The 27,390-nt window shown below is 41.0% G+C and overlaps 2 protein-coding genes across 3 annotated transcripts; one reads left to right on the plus strand and one right to left on the minus strand.

The window, feature by feature from the left end:
- Positions 1–8,368: 8,368 nt before the first annotated feature.
- On the plus strand, positions 8,369–11,111 carry Tsp2A (tetraspanin 2A). Its single transcript, XM_011155495.3, has 5 exons — positions 8,369–8,627; positions 9,430–9,627; positions 9,739–9,915; positions 10,184–10,369; positions 10,516–11,111. Exons 1-5 carry the CDS (start codon positions 8,541–8,543, stop codon positions 10,591–10,593), a joined length of 726 nt encoding a protein of 241 aa, XP_011153797.1. The 5' UTR covers positions 8,369–8,540; the 3' UTR covers positions 10,594–11,111.
- Positions 11,112–11,393: 282 nt separating this feature from the next.
- On the minus strand, positions 11,394–27,350 carry LOC105191830 (flocculation protein FLO11). 2 transcript variants are annotated; one of them, XM_011155498.3, is made up of 11 exons: positions 27,119–27,350; positions 26,671–26,760; positions 18,319–18,408; positions 17,792–17,965; positions 16,542–16,780; positions 16,196–16,354; positions 14,848–15,232; positions 14,355–14,508; positions 13,646–14,234; positions 12,585–13,393; positions 11,394–12,441 (listed from the first exon to the last, which is right to left on the minus strand). In XM_011155498.3, exons 3-11 carry the CDS (start codon positions 18,359–18,361, stop codon positions 12,087–12,089), a joined length of 2,907 nt encoding a protein of 968 aa, XP_011153800.1. In that variant the 5' UTR covers positions 18,362–18,408; positions 26,671–26,760; positions 27,119–27,350; the 3' UTR covers positions 11,394–12,086. The 2 variants fall into 2 exon arrangements, with proteins under 2 accessions (XP_011153800.1, XP_011153799.1); XM_011155497.3 differs by having other exon boundaries at positions 26,463–26,760.
- Positions 27,351–27,390: the final 40 nt, after the last annotated feature.

Here is a 27,390-nt window from a genome sequence, read left to right on the forward strand (position 1 = left end):
GCATAAAAAAAAATCACGTTGATATTGTCATATGGGTGAAATCTCACCCCGGTATATATTTTTTTATTTTCGAAATAAAAAAGCCAAACAAATGCAATTAAATGTTATTTATCATCATTGGATATTAGATGAAAAGTAAAAGAGTTATTGTCCGCAGCGGATAATCTAACATTTAATAAGAACGAGACAAAATTCTCATGGGATGAAATTCCACTCTTTAACGCTACCATTTACGACCTTTAATTGTTCTCCGAAAACGGCGTCACAACTTTGATACTCTGTACAATTAGTTGCTAACACATTTTCTAATCGTACACATTCCTCTTTAATTAACATAAAGCTAACAAATATCCAATGCTTCGACAGAATAATTTTCTTTATTTTCAATAATCAATAAATAGTAAATCAATGTCGCGTACAGTTGAAAGGCCTCTTCGCATTCCCCTCGTCGTCGCGGAACCTTCGAAAAAAGAAAAGACGCCCAAGGACAAGTTTCTCTTGCTTCAACCGCCGCCGAGGCCCGCAATGTTTACATCGCGCCGATTGTGTTGATCGGCTCGCGCGAGCGACGACACTTTTTGCCCTTCGTATTATAATACTCGCGCACCTCGTGTATTCGACTTCATTCCGTCAACAGCAGCCGTGCGCGACGCGCTCGTCACTTCTGTCTCGTGTTGAATTGAAAGAAATGTATCTCGTCGGTCCTCGAGACACTCAATCGGCATCGCGTTGATTAACCGCACGGTCGAACCGCAAGTATCGGCATTAGAAGCGTGAGCGAGTGAAATCCGAAGGATTCCAGCAGCCGGGAAGCAGGACGCCGGCAGCAATACGTCCAGGTATGTGGAATCATTTATTATGCGGAAGGTCTCCGATAACGAGAGCGGACGTTTGACGAATTTTCCGGGAATAAGAAGTCGGAATTTCGCGCTCGGCATTCACAATCCGTCATCATCCGACTAGTAATCATAGACACTTTATGAATCTGCAATTACTCTCGTCAATCTCTGTCTGTCTATCCATTTATTGCGTTGTTGTATACAAAAGATATTGATCCAGACAGAGACGGATAACGGTCCATGAACGCGGATCTCTAATTCATCATCAGTTCTCAATCAAATATTCTGAATAATTTCCAACTGTATGAGTATATCGGTTTTGTGTAGAATATTCAACGTCATACCGCTACTTAGACCCTTTTTGTTTTCGGTCAACGCTTCTTTCAAGTCTGTTTACTTTCGTTACGGGATCTAAATTTAAATGTCCATTCGTAAAAGAGTATTTTCGAGAGCACACAACTGTTGGCTCCGCTTCTTGTTGCCGCATTTTTTTTCGTCAGTTCTTTCAAGAGCTTCTATCTAGACTTTCAATGTCAATAAAGAAAAAAAATCGTAGCGAATATTCTCCACTCATCCCGACCAAACATTCTTTCTCTACCGCAGCTTACCAACCAAGAACGCTACATTTTTGTTCCAGACGTTGCGGGAAACAAGTCCGATGGACGCGGATGCCGCACCGGAGGATTCGGTTCGGGCAGAGTAGTGTCGGCCGGAAGGTAAAGTTTAGTACAAGTTTCTTACACATCTGTGTTCAATTCTTTACAATCTTTATTCTTTGCAACTTGTTCCTCATCAGTTCTCTCGAAAGTTTCATGTCTCATTTAAATTTTCAATGTTGGAACAAAAATATAAAGATAAAAATCCCATATCGAAATATTTCCGTATTTTCGATTCGTCTCGATCAAAGATTTCTCTCTCTACCGCAGATTATCAACCGGGAAAATTATTTTTCTGTTTCAGTTGTTGCGGAAAGCAACAGCAATCCGGCGGACGCGGATGCCGCACCGGAGGATCCGGTTCGGGCCAAGCAGAGTCGGTCGGAAGGTAAAGTTTATTACAAGTTTCCTACACATCTGTGTTCAACCCTTTACGACCTTTGCCTTTGTAACTTGTTCCTCATCAGCTCTCTTGAAAGCTTCAAGTCCCATTTAAATTTTCAATGTTGGAACCAAAATATAAAGATAAAAATTCCGTATTTTCGATTCGTCCCGATCAAAGATATTCTCTCTCTACCGCAGATTATTAACCGGGAAAATTATTTTTCTGTTTCAGTTGTTGCGGAAAGCAACAGCAATCCGGCGGACGCGGATGCCGCACCGGAGGATCCGGTTCGGGCCAAACAGAGTCGGCTTGAAGGTAAGTTTACAAATTCACTGTTATAGTCCTCTGTTTGACCCTTGGCGATCTAGAGCTGGGATATAATTTCCGACTCGACTTGAATTACGATCGCACAGGGTAAATTACTGATTTACTCGCCCGTACTCGTTGGTCAAATTTAATGAACGAATGTGAATTTTTTGTTACAGAGTTGAAGCGGAACGTGGCCGGCTCTGACTGCAAGTCGTTTCGGTGAGTCAAAATGAAAAGAGAAACAATATTCTGCATGACGGATGTGGGATTAAAAAATATCGTTCGAGTCAATGCAAATTGCAAATAGATTCCTGCATGTGTGTATTTGTGACGTTTAATAAAATACATTGCTCGAAACAATCAGGGCAACAATTACTTGATCGATAGCCTGCATTATATACGAGATTTAAAATACCGGATGATGATGATACCTTTTTGATATTCAGTCATCTGAATAAGAGATATTCATGTCTACAAACGCGATACCGTCATCAGTTACTTTATTTTTATTTTTCAAGCGGGCCGCAGAATTATTTAACGACAAAATTATTTGACAATATTCAATTGTCCGCGTAAAATATATTCATCGGCATAAATGCCGATACCGTTGGCTACTTTTCTTTTATTTCCTTAAAACAGGCTGTAAAATTATTTGGCAATTCATTACGATCCCTATTGTCTCGAGTAGCGTATAATGCGCCAGAAATTGCGCAGAAATTGCGCCAGCGCACGCCGAGCTTGAGGTATCCTCGCTCGCGTGCCTTTGAATATCGCGATCGCGGTTATCAATATACGCGTTTTTATCCGCGCTGCTAACAAAGAAAGCTTAAATTCTCATTTCGCGAACGTAAGCTTCGTCGTGACAAAACTATCATGCGTGAAAACTTTGCTTCGCTCTCTCTCTCTCTCTCTTTGTGCTCCGTCGGAGCGATCGGTTTCTAATTGTCTAATCTTTCTTCGCATGCATTCGCGAATATTTTCGTAAATATCGATACTCCCGCATTTTCGCGACTTTTCAGGCGTGATCGCGAAAAATACCGTAAAAGTCCGTTGGACGAGTCGATAAATTTTCACACGGTTCTTGCTCCTCGCTGATCGAGTTTATAGAGTCCGTTTCGCAGCGCGTAAAAAGTTTCCACCGATGTCGACGTAAAACGTTCGTTAATTAACGCAAATATCGCCGCTCTAATACCGCGTATCGACGGCGTCGCGGAAGTGTGGCGAAAGTGTAGCAATCAACGTGGGACGCGCTGCAAGATGGATGCTGCGCACGACATGGAGAGCGGCAACACGGACATGGGCGGACATTGATGGATCTAGTTGGATGCAACGGGACGTCATCAATATCGAATTATCATCATCGGTGAGCGTTTGATTCAATGCTCGCAGAGAGCTCTTTTATTATTACATTGTGCATGCCGCAATTTGCATTGACTTTTGTAACGAAAAATATATTCCATGAATTATTGCCATATATTATGGCCATATATTATTGCCATATATTGTTACCATATATTGTTGCCATATATTGTTGCCGTATATTGTTGCTATATATTATTGCCACATATTGCCATGTATTATCGCCATATATTATGGCCACTTGAAATCGCGCGAACAATCGAGAAAATTGAATTTGCCGATAATCGCAAGGCGCGCGGCAGACGTCATGAACGGATGACAGCAGCCCGTCTCAGGGCTGCTCGATAACAATGCTATTGATGCAATGAATTTAACTTTAAACCACAGAGGCCTCCGATCGCAGGAAGCTTTCTGTCGCGGACTAACACCTCGAGCGGAATGTTCCCGAGAAGCGCTCTTGCCGTAAATGCTGGTTATAAGCGAATTTGCCTTGTTAGAGCCTCGTCGCGATATCGTTGTCACAGAAAATAAGGAAGAAAGGAGTTAAACATCCGACACCGTTGTGAAAAGAGGGGCGATGGCGAGTAGAATGTTAGGCTCTTGCGAACGGGAGCGTTAAATTCCACCGCGGCTAATTACACGCTCACAATATTTAGCGAGTATTACCTTGAAATTTCCAATTAGATTATATTTCTCGTCAGCCGTCGTTCTGTCGCCTAGCCCCGTCTCTTTCGCCCGGGTGCCTCATTAGCTTACTTGTGTTTTACTTCGCCGGCGGCTTGTCCTTCTTCTTCTTCTTCTTCTTCTTCTTCTTCTTCTTCTTGCACGCTGGAAACTGTCGTTAGATCATGTGAGCCACTCTTGGCTCGAGCAGCTTTATTGCTTTTTCGATACCATCTCGGCGCGTGCTCATTCATTACATTTCTGTAATTAATAGCTCGGTTGTCGCGTACATCGCAAAATGGTATGGCAATTTTATATTTCTCTTAATCCATTCTATATCTTCGTGAATTCCTAGGAGCGAGGAATTTGTAAAACACTCTGTACCTATGTTTCCGATTGCAATTTTAATATTATTATCAACTTCGAATTATTAACTTATGGAATGCCAACGTGTATATATAAGTAAAAATTATTCTAAATTTTCTCACATCTCGCAATCCTAAGAAACATACACACATACATATTCGGCCTGTTTTCTGTATTAATGGTCTTTGATATCTTTCGATACATACATATTTTGAAACATTTTCTTTGGATATTATATCAAACGGATTTTGCATGTCATGTAATATCCTTTAGACTACACGGACATTATTGTTTTGATCATTTTGATTTCTTTGATATTCATTAAGAATTATCTAGAACGCAATTGTCATATTGAACGACTCAGTTGTCGTGTGAAATGTTTCGATTTTCATAAATTCATATAAAATTTTTCAGTTTTCACTAATTCACAGAAGTCTTTCAGTTTTCATTAGTTCACGCTAGGAAAAAGATTCATGATCTCCTACTCCTCAGATTTCTGTCATTAATAACTCGATAATTAATGCGAATTTCGCAAAACGGTATGAGACTTTTATATTTGTCTCAACCCAATCTACCCTCACACTTGGGGTTGGCAGCTAATTACCAGACACTTCGTATAATCTTTATGATATTAATCATACACAATGTCAATTCTTTCTTTTTGCACATGTTAACATGTTAATTCATGTTAAAAACGCGTAACAATGTGCGAGACCGTGCCTGTCAAATACGCTATTATGGTTGTAGCACACGGACATAAATCGCCTGAAAATGGATGTAGCACGGACTGCCATTACATGCAAGTTTTACCGCCGAAACCTGAAAGTAGTTGTAGCATCGTAGTTCCTCTCTCAAAATGGATGCAGATGGCGCCCTTTCCCAGTGCGGAAAGTCGGTGTTGCCGAAAACGCCGTGTTGGCCGTTTTCACGTTCCTCTCTAGTAAGACGTAAGCAGTAAAGAAAGTGATCAATCGCAATCAATTATTCTCGTCAGTTTTAAAATGGTGTCCTTAAATTTCGATTATGATTGGTCGATTTGCTTACTGCTTACGTCTTACTGCTTAAGTTCGTTTGAGTGTGATGGCCTTAATTCGTCAACGTTATTGGTCTGAATGTAAGGATCTAACAGTAAGGACCAACAGTCACTAATCGCTCACTGAGCGGTTTTCTCCGCTGAACGCACTCACTGATTTCAGTGCCCTGACATAATCTAAAAATCATAAGAATACGTAATCGTTGCTGTTTTTATGAAAATACAAACATAATATATAATAATGGATTTGTTGCTCGTGGATATTATACTGGATATTTACAAATCTGATGATAATGGTTGCGTTCAGAAAATAAAGCGCTCACTGAGCGCTTAGTAACTATTGGTCCTTACTGTTAGATCCTTACATTCAGACCAATAACGTTGACGAATTACTCAACCGTTGTGTTTTCTGAACGCAGCCGATGATAATGATGATGGTGGTGAATTTGTAAAAGGACGAGGAAAATTTTCCGAAGCAGCATTAAATTCGTCGCAAATTTTTTCTCAAGCTTCATTTTTATCTTTCTACGTTGTTCCATCGGTTCTTTTATTTTCGACAAAATGCTCATATTTTAATGTAATGTTAACAAATCAATTTCAGTTTTTGTATAATTTGCTTCTTTTTTTCCTCCTCCATTGAGCCGGATGATTTGCTTTTTCGACATTTTTTAAAACAGTTAATCGAAAATATTTATTTTCGCAAAATATAATCTCACTTGAAAGGAATTGGTTGGTTAGTCGTAGAACCCCAACAAACACTTTGGCCGCGTTCAGTAGACTCAACAGTTGGATAACATTACTAGATTTTCCACCGAATCTCGCTCCTGATTGGTAAATACTTCTGGGTCTATGAAGAATCTAAAAGAAGAATCTAAAAGAATGCTCCAATCACAAACAATAATCACTAAGCGCTCACTGATCACTTTGTTCTACTGAACGCGGCCAATGGTTGCGTTCCGATATTCACTGCCAGCACTGAAAATCTAGTATAGTATACGTAACACAAACTATGTATTTTCAGTACTGGCAGTGAATATCGGAACGCAGCCAATATTGCATGTAACGTGCATGTTGTAATTTCCTACTCAACGATATAACTGTTATATAAAACATGTGTTATATAACAGTTATATCGTTGAGGTAGGTAGAAAATCACAACTAAAGCCAGCGGCACACGGTGCTTGTTTTCGTGCTGGATTGCTTGCTGGATGAAAATACTGCGTTCTGATTGGTGCATTTCCATCCATCTTCGGAAATGTACCAATCACAACGCAATATTTTCATCCAGCAAGCAATCCAGCACGAAAACAAGTACAGTGTGCCGCTGGCTTAACATGCACGTTACATGTAATATTGTGTTTGCTGGGATTGGCCTAGAGAAGAATATGTCGCTGGCAAAATATGATAATTGATAGTACATTTCTAGTACATTTTGTGTCGAAAGTTAGTAGCATAGACATAGTATATCTAGACTGCGTGTTCGAGGAGTGGGAGTATAACTCTCGTAGAAAAGGAAGCACTCTGTTTTTACTGTTCGTTCTCTCTCGCACACAGTCCCGATGGAAGGGGTATAGGGGAGGCAGTTGATGTACAGTGCTGTACAATAACCACTGCCCCTAATTGCGAGAGAGAGAGAGAACGAACAGTAAAAACAGAGTGCTTCCTTTTCTACGAGAGTTATACCCCCACTCTTGAAATTTGGGAGACGCGCAGTCTAGATATACTATGTCTATGGTTAGTAATATGAAGAATAGCTATCTGTTAGATACGTAACCAGAGGCTTTAGTGGAGAAAATTAATTTTTAGTTATCTGATGGATATCTTTATCTGGAAGTTAGCTATTGGGAGATGTGAAGAAACCGGGCATTAGTAAATAGTTAGTCTTATGAAAAATTTGGCTGTGTATTATCGCCCTCTGACGAGGATAATGGATTCAGTTCAGCGAAAGCTGAATCATCAATCTCTTTCAGAAATGTACTCGTATTTTCCGGTTACATCGTTGTTAAAGAAGCTATTTTCTTGTCACTATTTGGATAATGATATCAGAAGCTAAGAAATTTAAAATTTTTACGGATTACGTTGAAATAAAAAGATATATTCATAGATATATACAATCAAAAATACAATTAAAAAGTTAGAAGGCAAAATTAAAATAATGACTAATTCATACAGAAAAATATAATATAATCCCAGACAGCACATATGTCCATAACTGGGACGTTTTTAAGGCATCTTTAAGTCGTCTTTAAGATGTCTGAAAATAAGACATCTTTAAGTCGTCTTAAAGACGTCTTAAAGACGTCTTATGTCCCAGTTTTGGACATTGTGCTGTCTGGGATGTAATTATAATTATAATCTGCTTTCTTAAAGTCTAGTCTGCGAAATAATCTTGACTTAAAAATGTATAAAAAAAAATTGGTTTTTTTTAAATTTTATCTAAATTTTATATTACATTTTCATAGAAAATTTATTCGTGAGAAAGAATTAAGTTAATCTAAAATTCTGATATTGTCATCGTACAATTTAGTCGCAGAGATCATTCCTTCCGGTGATTGACCTGTCCATTCATATCTGTAACGTTATTATCTGTAGCGCTCTTTAAGAAGGATATTAATTACTATACCGTAAATTATAAAATTGATTAACATGGTTTGATAATTATAGCTTTCAGACATATCTCTTATAATGTCACGGAAGAAATGATTCATCTCAGCGATGCATGTTCTTTATCTGGGACATGTTATCCACTTATCTTATATTTACCGGTGATAAACCGTGGAGAACATAGGCAATGATATACTTCGGATACCTGCTCGTATACTTGATCGGTGAATTACGTTTTATTCACGTGTATTGTCGCGTCCAAAGTTACGTATTTCGTTCGCCTGTGAAACGTGATTTCAAAAAAGTTTTCGGCTGAACGTAAAAACATGGTGGCTAAAAGCTCTGGACCGCTGCTGGAGAAGCAGATCAGCGGCATAAAATTCACAATCTTTTGCCTGAACGCCATAATATGGGTGGGTATGAGGACTTATCGCGATTGCGTTGTCTTGTGAAGTGCGTGATAGTGAAATAATAGTATATGCTGTCTAAATTGAATTGAAAGAAATGGAAAAAAAGTAGGTGCATAAAATTGATCAATGTTTAAATGAGAGTAATATATTGTATAGATAATCGGTACCCGGGAAAAAAAAAATCATATTTCATCCATGAGTGGCTATATATAATCATGAATAATCGTATATGTTCACCACGAAAAGAATATTGTTATATAAATACATTCAAAATAAATGCTTATGCTTCTGATAGCGTATACTATCGGCATTTATTTGAATAAAACCATTTGTTTCTTTTCTTATTTAACGTCATTTTTTTCGCATGGACATATATATATATATATATATATATATATATGATTATATATGTGATTATGTATATAAATCAAATTTATACGTAATTTATATATAATCATATATAATTTTATATAATTATATATAATCATATACGATCTTTTCTTCCCCGGATACTTTAACGACGATGATTGTTTTACATGTAAAACTTTAGTAATTCGATTATCAAGATCAAAATTTGTTACAAAAATTATCAAATTAGATTATATTAAGTTTTAAAGTACAAAAGTATAAAACATTTTGCTAAAGATGTTTTTTCACAAATTTTGAAAACATCATTTCACCTCGCCATTGCGTTACCACAGTTAAAGGATCAAGTTCGAAGGAATTTCTTTGAGAGACAGTATCGTTAACTTCCATAATAAATATGTAAGGCGTAATGAAAATCTTATTTTTCTCTTGGCCAAAGATTCTGGGTTGTGCGATGTTTGGATTGTCGATATGGATGCGCATGGAACCAGGCTTTGAGGAGTGGGTGAATTTTCTGGATATGCACGAATTTTACATCGGAATTTACGTATTAATCTTCACATCGGTGTTCGTCATGATTGTCGCCTTTGTCGGCTGTGCCGCCGCTCTTATGGAACACATCCTGGCTCTATATGTCGTAAGGATGCTTATCCCGCAATTAGATTAGCAATTAGATTGGAAAATAAAGCGCTTTCTAATGGGAATGTATTAAAAATTGATTTCATCTTGAGGATTTCGATGATTTTAGAATATAGGTCTCCAAGTGTTCTGTTTCATCTGCGGACTTTCTGGAGCAGCGGTTGTTCTCGACTACTCGACGTATGACAGCAAGATTCAACCTGTCATACGGCATTCCATGATCAATCTCATCAGAAACTCCCATTACGAAACGGCGAGCCTGATTCTGAGAATAATTCAAGAATCTGTAAGAAAGCTTGAATCGTGTTGTGCGATAATTCAATTACAATGATCTATTAAGGCAGAAAAAAAATAATTATCTTGAGGAAAATAAGTTATTTACTAAAATATAATATGTTCATGAAACATATATTGAAACGTTGAAACACATTTTATTGAGTGTTAATTTTCAATCGCAGTAATCAGTAATCTACCTCGGAGAAGAAAAGAAAAGCTTACTTACTTACTTCGGGATTCAAGTTATGTATTCTTGCGACATTATGTATCTCCGACAGGTCGGATGCTGTGGAGCTGACGGTCCTAGGGATTATTTGTCTATGCGAAAGCCGCTACCCACCGAGTGTCGGGATACCGTCACCGGAAACGCTTTCTTTCACGGTTGCGTCGAGGAATTGTCGTGGGTCTTGGAGTCGAAATCGGGATGGCTCGCTGGTTTGGCAATGGCATTATGCATGCTTCATGTAAGAATCAAATGACGCTACATTATTTCTAGCGTAATGCAATGTTTCTCACGTGTGTATCATTTGATTGAGTCTCTAATGTAGTTATTCTCTAATTACTTTATATCTGAGCTGAATTATCTTACCACGCTGATTATATATTACAGGTGGTCATAGGTGTGTTGTCGCTGACGCTTGTACGAGCGATTAAGAAAGAGGAGGAATCAATCACGTTCAAGCGTTAAAATAATAGATCATTTGCGACGAAATGGAAAGAAAAATAAGTTATAATTATTATAAGTTTTTACAAGAAATATTCCGATAAATTATCAGCTTCTTAGATTACTTACTTACTTCAATGTAAACAGCTCGTAGAATCCACGGTATTTTTTATTACATTCCTAATCTTTTATTCCTACAGCTCTAATTTTTAAATAGAAAACTTTTCCTTCAAAATTAAACTCGTGGATTAAAAATACAATTTATCCCAATAAACAAACTATGTTTGTACATGAATCTTATATAATTCCGATAATTTTCTCATGAGAATATTGGTTTTGTCATATCGATTTATGTTAATTATTCATGTTTCATCCGAGCATAGAATCGTGTCTTCAGCCATAGAATTCGTTCTTCTACTCATACTCCTGCGTTTTCTACACTTTTCTATTTGTATAACTTACATTTTATAATTTAATAATTGGAAATAAAAAAAGGAGAATACTATTTGCGATAAAAAGCATCACGATAAAAAAGTTGTCAAATATACAGCTAATGAATAAGTCCAATTATTAATAACTAAATTTTTAACAATTATTGCATAGTTGTAACAATATATAATTTGTTGTCGTATAAAAATGAAATATTATAGTATAATAAATATCATACGATTTTTATTTTATCTCACTTTTTTAAATCAAAACTTTCCTAAATCATCATTCGTGAAATTTATGTCTATTTAACTACTATATTTTTATTTATAATTATTTAATTAAATAAAACGATAAATTATTCATAAATTTAGTATTATTACTATCTCATATTTAGAATCATTCTTTTTTGATCGTTGCAGGATCCGCAATACGGCGGGAGTAGATTTATTCGTTATTTATTTACAAAATACGCGATATACATATACAATATACGATATACATTATAGTCAATAATTTATTTACAGTCGATATTCAGTCCGATCACAATCGTCGCTGGTACTCTATTATAATATCGAATAATAATTTGACATCTGTATCTTCGGATCTTTTTACCCGATAGGGAAAACAAACTACATTTTTCCGTGTTCTACTTACCTCGACATGCAATGGCCTAAATCGATACTGAATGTTTTTAGAAACTATAATTATACGAGATTACGGAATTGTCGCGAGTAGAAAAGAACGGAAAAATATCGTGGGTCTGTAGCATTATTACCAATCTCTACTTTCATTTGACACGGAGATGTAGTGAAATTTAACGCAACAAATGACATTTTATACTGAATTAAAAGTTTTATAATACATAATTTTTTGTAAGAGAGATTTTCTCATTCCCTCTTTCACTTTAATAATGCTATTTAATGAAACATACCTGTAATTTTAAAGATGTCGATACTAATATTACCAAGAAAAAGTAGATCAGTCATGAATATAATTAAAATTTGAGAATTGTTTTATGAGGAGTCTACTTGGCAATAAATCGCGATCAGACTGGATCGCGAAGATTTCGAGAGTTAGATTAAAATCTAACCAACGAAGGGATAACCCGGGTAGGGCACCGGCGGCGGATAATAGCCAGGATAGGCCGCTACCGTCGGTTGCACCGGCACAGTGGTGGTAACGTAAGTGGTGAGTTCGGTTGGTACGACTTTCGTGGAGAAGAGGGTGGTATAGGCGGTCTTGGCACCGAATGTGAGCTTCAGCACTCTTGACTCGGATACAGTGGCGAGAGTTTGAGTGATTAATGGCGCGCTGGTTATTGTGAATTGTGGCTGCTGAGGAAACAACGGCAACTGTGGTACTTGCGGTACCTGTGGCACTTGTGGCACCTGTGGTGGGAGTACAGGGCTCAAGGTAGATGTGCCGTATTCGTAAGATGTCCTGTAAGAAAAGAAATGCAGCGAGATATTGGAAAAATTCAAAGACATATTAGAATAAAGTTTCGATATATAGAGATTGAATTTCTTTCTTCTTCAATTCTTGCAAATTTAAACATATTCAGCAAAGTATTATAGATAGCAAACCTGGGCACTGTGCCGACTGGCCTGGACAACGTGGAGAAGACGGTATTGCCCGCGTTCACCACGGGAATAACATGTGACTCGTACAATGTCTCTAGCACAACCACTGGCCTGGACGTGGTGATCACCTGGGGTTGTGGCTGACCAAAATATTTGAGGAGGGCCAACTGTTGGACCTGTTCCGGAGTCAATTGAGCTTCGGCGCTGCTACTGCTACTGATGATATCGGTCTTCACTTTCGATGGTGACGCCGATCTAAAGACGTCCAGGTCGGAATCGGCGTCATTGTTGGGTACTACCACCCTTTTAGGCACATCTTCGTCGTCACGATCATCTTCGCCGAAATCCAACTCGAGATGCAGCTCACTGCCGGCTTCATCGAGTTTCGAATTGAATTCATTCAGCGTTTTGCTGGGAATGAACTGATAAATTTCCATCGGCGGTAACGTTTTTATTGCCGTTACCACACGCGCAATGTTGTACGTTTGCACCAGAGTTAGTCGGGTGGTGCTGTTACCGTTATAAATTACGGGTAGCATGTGCGTTTTTAGCAACGTTTGCGTTGTTGAGAACGTTTCCGTCAACGTCTCCAACGGTGGCGTCGCTTGACCGGGATCCAACGAGATAGCCGGTAGAGTCGCGACCGACGAGTCCAATGGCAGGCTGGACTCGTAGGCTGCTCCTGTGTTTGCGAGAATGTTCTCTGTTAACGGTTCGGTGGGCGAGATCGAGCTACTCGGCTCGGCTGTGGCGAAGGTCTTCTTGATCGTCGAGGTTACCGTAATGTAGCGGGTATTTCGCAATGTACCCACCTGAAAGAGAAATATTTTAGATTATTGAATTTTTCTTAAGAGGGATAGTTTCAAAATATCCAAATTAATACTGAATTACTAAAACTTACAAAACTCTCTCTCTCTCACTTTATATATATGTATATTCTCGAGATTTAATATAGAAAAAATTTTAGGATCGATTTAATGAATCGCTTCTTCTAAATTGTAATTTAAGAATATTAAAGAGAATTGTAACGAAGATTAAGATTAAAATTTACGACGAGGACTCACCTGGAAAGCGTAGGGTGACTTGATTGTGGCTATTTCAAAGTATACACTATCCTGATCCGCCGCAGTTGAAATCTCCACGTTGAGCGTCTCCACCGGCAGAATTTGTTCGCCAGCATGCTGCTGCTGATCCTGCACGCTCACGCTAGCTACATCCTCGCTTTCGCTGGGATCCAATTCGTCTTCGGTCAAAGATAACTCCTTCCTCTGAGCGTTGGCGACACCACCGGCCGTGGTCGATGCAGCGCCGAGAGATGCTGCTGACGCCACTGTTGTTCTACTATCGTCCAACACCGTCGCGGGCGATTCCGGTGTGCTTGGACTCTCTGTCGATGACGTGCGCGATTCTTCCTCGTCCACTTGCTTGCGAATCATGATCCTCGGTTTCGGCGTGGTTTTATACGACCAGCGACCCTGGGTCCGAGGTAGCTTCACTTTGGGCACCGGAAGACTGGCCGCAGTCGTCGGTTGTTGATCGTTCTTTGACTTTGTGGTCTGCTTTGAAGGCAAATTGGCAGACTGACTGCTTGGCCGAAAACCGCTACGACGACGAGTGACCGACGCCTCCGTAGTAGTTGTCGCGGGGCGATTCCTGAAGAAAAGTATGGTACATTCCAGTAATAGCTTGTGTTTCGTGAAGAAATAAATCGATTGGTGAGATTCTAATAACGATACGCAAACTCGAGTATAATGAAGGTGTGCAAGCACTTACTTGTAATTGGGTCGCGCCGTCGTCGCACGATTCTTTCCGGTTCTAGTTTGTTGCGGCTCGTTGCTGTCATAGTCCTCGGGGATCTTGTTTCGGAACTTGGGTCGAGACTGACCGCCAGCCGAATGATGCCTTCGTGTCGTTCGTATGGGGGTACCTGATATCAACAGATTTCACGGATATCAGCGATAGTTTTCCTGACTGATTTTGTCCGCTTACTTTACCGTCAGCAATTTTAGAAACATGATTAAAAAATATATATTCATTTTTATTTAATTTCATTTAATTTAGCAACGCTGAATTATAATGTCAATTATATGCTACAAAAATCCATTATATTTAAACATCAAATTATATCAAATACGTCTAAAGTATTTAAAGTACCTGGTTTCTATTGTCAGTTACTAAATCTTTCTCGATAGCAGTATGATTTAAACTCAATCATTTTTCTATCTTGAGAAATGATTGATTGACACTCGATTAGAGAAATACGTACCAGAGGACGTGTCGAAGAGCACCTCGAGCGGCAACGAGGACTCTTCCTGTTGTTGATGAGTCGGAGTAGGTTCCAGATGAGGCTTGAGCTTGCCGTGTTGGGGTCCGATGGTCTTTAGGATGCGGTGAGTGTTCGATGGTCGAATTTTGCCTTCAAGGACAGGTGCCGCCGGCGCTGTCAGAATCCTGGACGAGCTCTGTAGGACTTGAGCATATTTGCCGTTAATATAAGTGCCGATCACGCTGGTCTCATGTACAGTGGTAAGACCGTCCTTCACGATAGTGCCGCCCAATTTGGTGACTAGGCCGGTCGGATTCTCTTTATCTCTTCGTGGTGTTGCGCGCGGCTTCGCGTGCGTTTTTGACGAAGGCCGTAAATTGATTAGCTATACATTGTCGGGAGAAAAAATATATAAAAAATTATTACAATATAAAATGTCAGGCCTGGGATTAAGGTTTGCTCAAAATTGCTTTTTAATAACGTATGAAAATACGATAACATTCCTATGTATAATAATAAATGTAATTCCTATGGATAATGATAAATTATTCATAGTTATTCAGTTCTGCGTCGCACTTATATATTATGCACAATAAATTATCAAGATCACGATTTTATTCCGACGCGAGATTTCGCCGGTGTTTTACGATCGCACAAAGTCGTTGGAAAAGTATCGCGTTCGACACGCTCCGAGTGAAACCGATTTATCGCGCGATCGGATCAACTTTCACGTACCGATGGCTACCACCGCCGACAAGGAGTCGCCGTTGGGAAGGATCGACTAGGAAATCGATTACGGCACACGGAAAATTACGCCGACGCAATTATGCCGAATAATTCTTTCGCGCGGCTTGCACACAGCGGTTTCGCGCGCGAGAGTTATCGTGAAAGTCGTTCTCTGCGGACTTAGCAATTGCGCAATTTTACAACAGAACCGAGAAGCGAGAAGCGCGATTTCACGCGACCTTCCCGCTTCCTCGCTGACCACATGACCCATTTTTTATCGATCGAGGGTGCGTCCGATAAAGCGCGATTCAGTGTTTTCATCATGCCGCGAGCAAACCCGTTTCGACACATGCGCGCAAGCAAAAGTTCGTTGGAGACAACGATCAGCCGGTTTGGCGACAATTAGCGGAACCGAGAAACCAGATTCTCAATTTTCATACTCGCTGCCACTATCGCGCGAGCATACGTGCGTGCGTGCGCGCGCGCGCGCGCGATGAAGATCAATGTCGCTTTCATAAACTTGATACTTGGGTGTCCGGCTCATGATAGATCTGGCGTGGAAAATTAGCCTCCATTTCTTCAACATGTTAACATGTCATTTCGACGACCTCGATTCTCCTACCTTGTACGTCTCGTCGATCACTTCTGTAGGTTGCTTCGAGAGAAAATCGTATTCCGGTTCGGCAAGATTGTTCTTCACGCCCGGAGTCTCATCCTTGGCGCGTACTTGAACGACCGACGACAATACAGGTGTCTTTGTCGCCGCCTGCTTAATTGGTTCCTAAAAAAATCACATTAAGTTGTATTCTTTCCATGACTTTACGAGAAATTATATGATAAAATTGTATTCTATTAAAAATTTTATTAAAAATCACACATCTGCACTTGCATCTGAAATATTATCTATTAGCTTCAAAAGATTTATAATATCAAAAAGAAAAAAAAAAATTATCAAAATCTAGTCTCACCTGGTCCTTTGTGGGTTTCGGTGCGGCGTTCGTAGACGGGTTTACCACATTTTGCTCAATTACAGAATTCACGATAACTTTCGTGCCTTTTATCTGTCTCTTCGTCTCGGCCTGGGCATCCTGCTTGTGCGTTTTGCTAGGTTGGATGTCAGGGACATTCTTCTTCTGCTCCGTCGTCGGGGGCTTCGTGTGAATCGCCGGTGTGGCGGACGTGGTCTTCTTCCCGGTGTCCGCCGCCTCTGGAACAACACAACAACGACGCATTAGCATACTCGGCGACTGTCGAGAATAAAAATCGCGGGGTCGCGGGAGTGGAGACAAGACTAAAAAGAGCGTACCGAGGACCAACACCCGTGTCCAAGGACTCGCCGAATACTTTATTCTACGCAGAAAAAGAGCTCGAAATATACGTGAGAGTATTTCTGCACGATTTCATTCCGATTGTATAACGACACCGTGCTTCTTGTGCTCTAATCTCTTAATTGCACACTGGTCGTAACCGTATTGTTCTCCTTTACTTCGCTCGCACCGCTCATCCATATTATTCGCTCTTACAGCAATGAATTCTCACGAGCGTCGGTTGCGCGATTTCACATTAATTGGATTTCACATTAATTTCGCCGATGACGACGTAAACGACACTGCTGCAAACAACGTGGATTTTCGGCTTTGTTGTTTCGGGATACTCGCGTGCCACGATCATTAATATCTTTCATCGCGTTTCCTAGATCTACATCTTTATCTGGAACAAAGGAGGAAGCGGACGAGAATGTTTGCGGCTGTAAGTAACGGGTGGGTGGTTCAAAAGTCAAGGAGACGACATGACGAGCGAACAATGAGCATAATCTGTACGCGGACCAACGCAGCGATATGCTAAAGAGATTGGGCCATCTCGGCGTCCCTCGCCAAGGCTTTTTACGTGTTGTACAGAGAGTCCTCAGCGAGTGCCGTCAAGGTCTCATCTGTAACTCGAAAAATCACACCCATAATGTCGACAGCATCGAGTCGCGATTGCGCTTAGAGGATGATCCCCCGCATCACTCGCACATCGCACAATCGCAATCACGTAAAAGGACATGAATAATGATTTGATGATGGAGAATCGAGGAGGCGTCGATGTAACGACGATATAATGCCGCGGGCATGATTTTGATGGATAATTATTTGCCGGCAAAGCTTCGACAGCATGATCATTCTCACGCATTCATTCAGCGTGATAAAATCCTCACGCATTTTGAGGATGATTATACCTGGTGGCGCGCTCTGAGGACTGAAAACCATCACCGTGTTGCCAATGGTCGTGGTGAAGTCCAAGAATCCGTATACGGTTTGCGTGATGAAGTCATTATTCGTAGCCGCCGGTTCGACCGGTGCAACTGCGTCTACCGGATGGCTCTTGTAGACTTGCGCGGCAGACGCTGCAACTGCACAAGGTCGTGTGAGGAGAGCTCGCCAAATCCTCTCTTACATTCGCATAATAACGCTATCGAGGGACTGATTATAAAGATGAAGATACCGGCATAAAAAGTTGTGGATTTGCAATTATAAGATATAATTACCGTCTTTGCCGTCTCGTAATCTCAAATAAAAAATTCGACTGTGTTTCTCATTTGCACAAATTAGTAATAACGAGTGAAAAAATGTTGTGCTCTTTCTCCCGACGAGATATGACACGCTGGAAGGAAGATTTCACACGCAAACGCGTCTTCGTGGCGCGAAGGGATTCGCATTTTATCTAAAAATTTGCATCTGTTGGCGATGAAATCACGTTACTCACCGCACGCTAAAGTTATGACAAATACAAAGTGTCTCGTTGTCATTGCGCTCAGTCTGCTCTCATCCTACGCAGGAGCATGAATCTTGGAACCTGAAAACATAAAATAAAACGAAATGTCGAAAAATCATCACCATTATATATATATGAATCGCAATGTGACTTGCGTAATCACCGATATCCGTTATATAGTTTAGAGCAATCATTTTCCACGATTGTGAGAATCGAGCAACGATCTACGGATGATTACGTAATTATCGCAGTCGCTTATGATTATCCTCGAAAGCAAATCAAGAAAAAGGTAGAGGATAAAAAAAAAAACGCGCATTACATCAATCGACGCGCGAATATGTCGTTAATTTACAAAGCACCGTTACTTCTCTCTCTCTCTCTCTCTCTCTTTCTCTCTCTCTCCCTCGCCTAACAGTTAACAGTTATGTAAAAAACACGTCGAACACCGTCTCATTAGAGATAACGTCTCGGCGATTATCCCGCTCACGTTCCTTTACGGTAACTGGCAATTATCAAACACCTACGCGATAGATCGTCCTCGGATTTGCATAGTTTACATCTCTCCATCGCTACGGAAGAGACGTTCCAGCGATGAAAAGATCGACGCGTCTCGCATCGAGTGCGGAACAACAATGACGAGTGAATGCGTCCGAGTTACGGGTGCTTTTCGCGCAGAAGACAATCGATTAACGAGAGACACTGACATTGTTGATCCGCCGTAATCAAGTATAAGCGAGAAGCGAAAAGAACGGCTCGATCTCACGCTTCAAGTAGTCAAATGTCGCAAGCGAAAATTTCCTTTTCATTCGATTGCTATCTGCTCGAGCGGCACGAGCATTGTGAGGCGCGAGCTCGCTCGGGAAGCATCCTGTGTGAAGCAAACGCAACTTCAACATACAATCGCGAGCATACGGTAACGCGCGCGCGTCCGTGCGACGCGAAATCGTTATGTAACGCCGGGGAGGGGTGTTGGTAATCGTTTAGCCCGAAACAATAGTAAAAGGCGCCTCCAAAGAGGCACGACCGGAATCCGTAATTTCAGATCGGATTGAAGCCGACAGCAACCTCGAAAGCGCGCGGATTTTCTATTCGCGGCAGTGCGTCGCGTGTGCCGTTACAGTGCGCGCCGTTGCTACTTCCAATCGCCATACGTGATGACCAGAGTCCCTCGGAGGCACATCGAGGAAATATCGATTCCGAAATCGGCCATGAAAACCGTGACGATGAAGAACATATCCGACGAAGCTTCTCGGAACACCTGGTCTAGTTCTAACGTTGCAATGCGTCGCGTGACCCGACGCGCGTTGGCGCGACAAGTAGATTCTATTCCTAATTGATGCTCTGAGATATGTCGATGTACCTCCAGATTCTACTCTAATTTCGTTCTACGTCCGACGAGAATTCGCACGACGCCGCTCGGCAGCTGAACGTCTTTTAAACGTCCAGCGATTTTCCCGAAGGTGCATTGAGACAGCGCAGCATCGCGGAATCCGAGCTCGCTCCTTTCACCCGTATTCTCTCACGACACCGCGGCAGATCTCTCGGCGAGCGGCTGCGAGCTGAAACCGATTGTGAGATTTAAAAAGAGGTACGAGCACAACGTCGCGGAGTGTGCTTCTAATGATAGGGATATGCGGCGAATTATCGCGAAGCGGGGGGAGTTTGCAAATATCGTTGCAACCTCTGTCGATTTACGAGCTTGCCTCAACGTTATGGGACTTTCATCGTTATTAAATAATCGCCAACAGAATAAATTTAATATTTTTTAGAACGAAGCGGAAAGAGAGTTTTTTGTAATCCATCTGTCATTCACATTAACAGTAATATTAGCATATAATATGACAGAGGGAGACGGAGAGGGTGCGAGTTTAGGATTTTGCGGATGTGCATCCAAGTTGCGAATTGAAATAACAAAGGCCGAGAGACGAAGCAGCCGAAAATAATTACCGCGAGAATTCAAGGTGTACGAGGTAATGATCGTGCTGATAAGTCATTCCTCGACTCGCGAAGGAGAAAAGGAGTGGCCCTACTACTACTACTACTCTCTCTCTCTCTCTCTCTCTCTCTCTCTCTCTCTCTCTCCTCTCTCTCTCTCTCTTTTTCTTACTCTGTTCTCTATCATACATATACATGTGCGGAATGTAACGACAAAAAAGAACTGCTATGCTGCAACCCGTGCATAAATCTCAGACAAGTATTCAAGTGAACCCTTTCCCGTGTGCAGTTATTTTTTCGCGACCGGAGGAACGCCGAATTGCACACGGAGGATATTCGCGTGGAGAGATCTAAATTAAATTACATTTATATAGATTAAATTCTGGTCACGTCGGACCTCGAGCGTTGCAGACGCGGTCCCGCGATATTTCTTTCGATGGACACGCAAATTAGCGATCCGCAGGTCGCGGAATTGCACGTTAGACCGGTTAATTTATTACGTCCATGAGCGTGTGTTTCGTGGTCAAGCGTGACGCAGGTCCCCATGCCTCCGGGGGGGAGCCATGAAATATGCTAAAAACCGGTCATCAACGGCGCGAATGGTATTCCCTGCCAGTCGATCTGCCAAGATCACGGTCAGCTCGAGACCATCGACCATCGACCATCGACCGGGTCCGAGAGCAACCGCCTACGCATTCCACGGTTCCATTTTCGGCCCGAGACGTCACTTTTCCCTGCGCGCGAAGCTGCAACCGATGCAGCTCGTTCTCGCCTTCCTGTGTCCGGTACCGCGTCCTCGCGCGCAGCTTCCAGCTTCGTCCAGGAACGAAGAGAGAGCCCCATCGACGCACGGTGTTCGCTTAACTTCGCTTTCGAGTAGTTTCTCGCTTTTTGTATCGCTAACGTATGCTAACCAGTTTCTACTCATTTCCCCTTTTTCTTGGGACATAAACATGTCGACGTTGGGTGTCAACGAACGACGACGATTCATTCGCACGGCTCCAGAGAGACAGTAAATCAAACGGCACTGTTTAGCATAAGTAATAGAATTGAAGAAATATTTAACATATTCACGCCTTTTCGAGCGGAACAAATTCCCAACGCGATTTTCTAATGTTTTCGTAAGGCACAACAAATTTCTTAGAGAAATTCCAACGTGTTTTCGGAGGGCATTAAGAGTGACATCTTTCTACCTGTCGATCTCCCGGTGATTTTCTCGAACATCTCTTACACGACGGTTAAATCGCACGCGGGGTAATACACGAACGATCATTTGGACGCGAATTCACGCATTTACGTCTGACGCAAGAGCGACGCAATCTCCTAGAGTGGAAGTACGCATCTTCCAGCTAGGCGAAGCGCGGGCTGTCGTAGCCTCGCGCCTTAAACTCTGAGAATCCTCGGGAAAGCACTTTCCCATACATGTGGCGCTGCTGCTTTTTATTCTTCTTCTTCTTCTTCTTCTTCTTCTTCTTCTTCTTCTTCTTTCATTATGGAAAGGTTTCATTATGGTAGGAAAGGTTAAGCCGAAGCGTCTGACAAGTTATTGTTGCTCTTCGTTCCCAAGAACAAACGCCGCTAGCGTTGATCTAGTCATTATCCTCTCGAAACATCACCGAGCATCACTGTCACATAAAAAGTTCCGCGTTGCACTATTTCCGTCCTTCCGGGTATCTCAGGAGAAAAAGCAGGATATGCGATTTTCTTTTACTTGGGAGAAAAGTTGATGTCGCGAATTTATACGTACAGGATAGGATAAAAATACCTGGGATCCGACAGCAGGTGCAATTTTGAGAGATAAAGTTCCGGAGATCATCATTGTTAATCGTAGCTTGTGAGAGTTGCATTTTCAAAAATAGAGTCAGAATTTCGTCCATTTAAATATTTCGAATTGCAACGAATACAAGACATTGTTTCCAACTTCCTTGTCAACGGCAGGATCACGGTCGTCCGCGACCGTTTCATTGGTTTTGTTACGTCGATTTTTCACACTCGTCTCGAGGACGATCCTTTTTCTTCCTACTAGAATATCCTACATCGCGCGGCCTTTCCCAGCTGAATTTCTCGCGGAGATGTATGCTTTTTTTGGTGGGATCACGCTAATTTCTAGTCTGGTAATTTATTCCTCGTGGCTTGTGGGTGCTATCGGTTTCTCAGTCTCTTTAAGATCATCTCCAAGATCGCGTTAGAGACACGGCAGTGCTCTCCGAGTCACAGCTCGAAGTGAAAGCGAAGCGTACTTCCAATTCATTTTATCGCTCGCAGCTGTCGAAAGTATCGCGGGTGTTAAAAGCAAAAAAATAGAGAATAATTATGTGTGTTAAATATTGACAAATTACAACAACGTCACACACACACACACACACACACACCAAACGCAACATAATGAGCGTAAATTATTTTACTGCCCGATGCTAGGAAACATACAGATTTTCAACACGGCGCTATTGCGAATATTACTACCATTTTCTTGCTCTTAAAGATCTCGTCGACGAGTTAAACGCTCGTTCGCTCGATATCCGCTTTGAAAATTGCCGAGCTTACCGCAAAACCGCGTCGGATTGGATTCCATCATTAAACGATCGCGCGCGTTTGCGAAAGCAAGAATTGCTCGCAATGTTCACAGACGCGAGAACGAACGAGATAACGCAACGGACGATTACAGCAATTCGAACATAGCGGTAGCGGGCGTTTCGCTCACGTTGACCCCCCCGGTGAATTGAATTCGCACGAACATGGACGAACGGGTTTATTTTCGTGGATGACAAAAGTGTTTACAATCTTACACGCATCCTTGAAACGCGATTTTACGTCACTTCGCATCTTTTTCGTCTCGATTGTTCGAATATTGAAGCCACGTGATGCTGCACGTTAGCGTAAAACGTCCGATATTCTACGTGCAAAGTAGATTTAAAATTAATTAAAATTAATTGAAAGATATGACGTTGTCTACCTTTGCGCAGATGAAGCTGTAAAATACACTTCATTAGTGAAATATCCAATGTAACGGGCGCAATCGTCCGATAAAAATGCGAGGAAGAAAGATACGAGCGAGGTAACGCGTACATTACCGGAGTTAGCTGCGATTAGCGCAACGGGATGTGTGAAATTTTCCTGCCGCTTATGGCGCAGCCAGCATTGCTGGTTATTTCTTAATTGCTTCCTGATCGGTCGCAGAGCGTGCGATCGAGCCCAGATCGACCCAGATTTTCCTTTTCTCGCGATGGATTTGAAGCAAAAGTCTAGGACGGTGTAAGGCGGGTGAGAAGGTAAGATGTAAGACGGACGGTCAGTCGGTCGGAAGCGGAAGCTCACTCGGTTTTCACTCGGAACCTTTAGCGTTCCGCGAGTTATTTTACTTTCCACCAGCGCAAGTGCATACGTAACCCGTACGTACGTACGCACTTGCACGCTCCCGTTCCCGCGAGATCATCGCGCTGGAAATGCAATCGCCGCGCAATCCTAATCGCGCTTGTTACCGTGACGATTAACCGCGAGGTGCCAGCAAGTTTCATCCGAAATTCGCAATCCGAAAAGAAACTTGACGAATCGAGAATTATGGATCGCGAAATGGATGGAGCTTCATCCCGATATACAACGACGTAAAATTGTACAAATAATAATAATAATAATAATAATAATAATAATAATATAATACGTGAAACCACAGTCCCTCACAATTGCAGATCAAATTGCGGGATATTACACGAGGCAAAGTAAACGTGCGAATCTAAAATCGTCAATGTCGAGAGTCACGCGGAATCTAACATACGACACACGATTGTGAGTGAGTTCCTGTGAATCTGTAGAATTATATATAAATCGCACAGTCACATACAGGATTTACCCTACGTTATTCAGGGTTAACGAAATTGCGAAAGCCTGTCCGCTCTGTAATCACGCCCTTCTCGGTAATCTCACGGTGCATTATCATGGTTACGTGATTAGATCGAGACTGCGGCGGTATGTGTATCGAGGTGAGCGAATCGAGAGCAGTGAACGTGCTTTCGCACGCACGCTGTCACGCGCGTGGACCACATAAAATCCCGTGGTCACGAGCGGGCGACGCGCGTTGCACGTGTCGGATCAGAAATATCCGCGTTAAACGGGGCCTCGACGGCACGTGACAGGGCCCGCTTAGAAAGCAAGCTCAGTTTCTTAGGAATGTCCATTTAGCAATCGCTCCTCGACTGGCCCCGAATGGAAACGCAGTTGCGATCGAATAAGCGCAAGTTTGAGGAACGACACCAAGCGTCGGAGTGTCGAATCCTGCGGATCTTTTTACAATGTCGCCGCTCCAACTTAACATCAATATAGATTTTCTCTAATAATCGAGTTACACGAGTAACGACGAGCCCCGTCTGTCTGTGACAAAGTGGCTGACAGATCAACGTCTCCTGCTGATTTTTCTAATCAAAATTCAAAACAAGAAATCACGCTGCAAAGCACTACGGCACTACTACTCTTGCTTCTTTCGGACACACCCTGATGTGTACATTAGGTATACCGAGCACGTAATGTAACGCAATGCGCGAGATATCCCAATTACAACCGGGAACCGATGCCAGAGATGCCGTAGGGAACGTACAGAGACGGTGCAAACAGTTATGTTTACTTTCACTTGTATCTCGTTCAGCTTTACAGCTAAGACACACAGAGAATGCATGGCCTTCCGTGAACGTCACATCTTTGCGATACGCCCGAGAAATTATGCATATGATATGAGAAAATGTGATAGTTGTGAGAATTAACAATGTTAATACAGTTCTATGAATATTAATTGAATTGAAGTTTGAGATGCGCAGTGATTTTCTGCAAGTGTTCATTCGAGAGTCTTGCTCTTCGAAAGTTGTACAACTTTGGACACCTTGACAGCAAAAGCCTTAAGTGAAAATTGAAAGTATAATGACTAGTGACAATTCAAGAGAAATACTTTGCAGTCATGCGTAGTTATTTCGCCAATATGGTTCGAATCTCTTTTATAGCTGTGATTAAAGGTCGAAAGTGACTGATTTGAAATTTCGCTTCGGGTGATTTCATTCTTCTTAACCGCGACGAAGCCTATTCATCGTTATTCACTGCCACATCGGATGCAACTGAATTCCCAGGCGTATCGTGAGACGAGGATGACATTCACTCGTCCATTTACAGCGCACGACCGTTAACTATACTTCTATGATGCAGACACGCGTGCAGCCTCGCAGGATTCATTCACGCCGACGAGATATTAATTGATAATGCCGCGAAGTCATGTTCTAAGAATAATAAAAGATCAGTGTGCTACGAGTAGAAGTATAATGTAATCGAAATTTTGTATGACGATCGATATATAATTTTATTTCATACTTATGAAACATGAAAGCCGAGCGAAGTGTTTGTCCAATTTGTTTATTTATTTATTTATTTATTTATTTATTTATTATTTTATTAATAACTCGAAAAAACTGAATTCGAATGAATTTCTTCAAGTGCTGATGAAAACGTGAACTAAGAACCGGCAATATTTCTTGCTTCTATTGAAAGTTTGCGCAACGGCACGAAGAAATTCGACTCGGCGTTTCTTCCTGTTCTCGGCTGAATTAAGATCGAAAACATCGTCGCATTCATATCTCTTCCGTATAAATTAAGCATAAGACGCGGACGAGTACTCTCTCGCAGTCGCGTCGCGAGTCGCGCTTTCTCTCGTATTAATAGCTTCTATATATGAAAGTAACACGATTCTTATTCATTAGTTACTCCGATCGCTATACATTTGTCTTGGAACATCTCTTACGGGCGGTAAAAAACACAATAGAATAAAGAAATTATAATAAATAATAAATAATACAAAACAATCGTTATTTGCATGATCTAATAAAAATTCCTTCGTAATATATTATGTTTTTACAAATTATAGATCAAGTATCTTGCGCGATAGATGAAACATAAAATTACTTGAAACTGTATATATATATATATATTACGTTTAACTAAATTTTGAAAAATTAAAAAAAATATTAAACAAATGGTTTAAATAAATTTAGCTCTAACTTAGATATATTCAATTATAAAATGTATAATAATTGATTATTTTCTTAACAGTATAAAATATTGCTTTTGACGAATTATAATGCTTATTTTTGTATCACTCGCAATTCTATATCCCTTCCGGGGTTGATAGAAACAGTAGAAAAGAAAATCTATTGTGGTTTTCTACATACCAAATCGCGCGGAACTACGTTGTCCCCAGACTCGATCTTTTCAGAGATGCTCAACGTGACAATTCGCTGACGACTACACGATGCACGGCGATCAACATGCCAACTCTTAGCTCGCTTCGTACTGACTGCGCGAGACCATGGGCCCACAGTGTGAGCCTCCGCGATCCTGGGGCTTTCACTTCGCGAGTAACCGTTTTGCGGTACTCACCACAGCGTCTGGCTACGGCACCTTCGCGAATCGCCGATCGTTGATAAAGATATAGCCGATTCAATCCGGCATAACCACGCGCCGTTATCCCTACGGAACGAAAATATAAATATTCGAATATTTATAAATATACAGAAAAATATTCGAGTATCTCGTATGCGACTTCATCATATTTTATTACGTTTATTTATTTAGTTATGTATATAACCAACAACATATATATATGGTGCAGGATTTTTAATTTCAGTAATTTAAAAAGAAAAACTTAATTTTTGTAAGTTTACTGTACAGTTCTTTGTTACTGTGGTATTTTGGTACTGTGCGTAAATATTAAGATGGGATTATACTTTTTTAATATTGAGAGAAATGACGAGGTGATTAAAGTCAGCTTTAAGTACCGCTTTCTGCACGAAATACTCGAATATTTAATACAAATGTAATCTAGTACCTTACGAATTAATAACTTCATTATATTGGAAATACTTGGATGATATACATGTATCGATTATGTGTTATTATAACAGACTCTACTTATTGTGATTATTGTAAATTATATTAAGTTTATACACAATTATATTGCAGTGACTGCAAAATTCTACGGAATTGTATCATGATAAGACATTGCAGTAAGCCACATGTCCCAATTTAACATATGTAAAAACATTAAAAAAAAAAAAAATCTATATACATATGCATTTCAATCAATAAAATTTAACGTAT

Source organism: Harpegnathos saltator, unplaced genomic scaffold (assembly GCF_003227715.2).
Source record: "Harpegnathos saltator strain DR-91 unplaced genomic scaffold, Hsal_v8.6 scaffold114, whole genome shotgun sequence".
NCBI classification, from domain to species: Eukaryota; Metazoa; Arthropoda; class Insecta; order Hymenoptera; family Formicidae; genus Harpegnathos; species Harpegnathos saltator.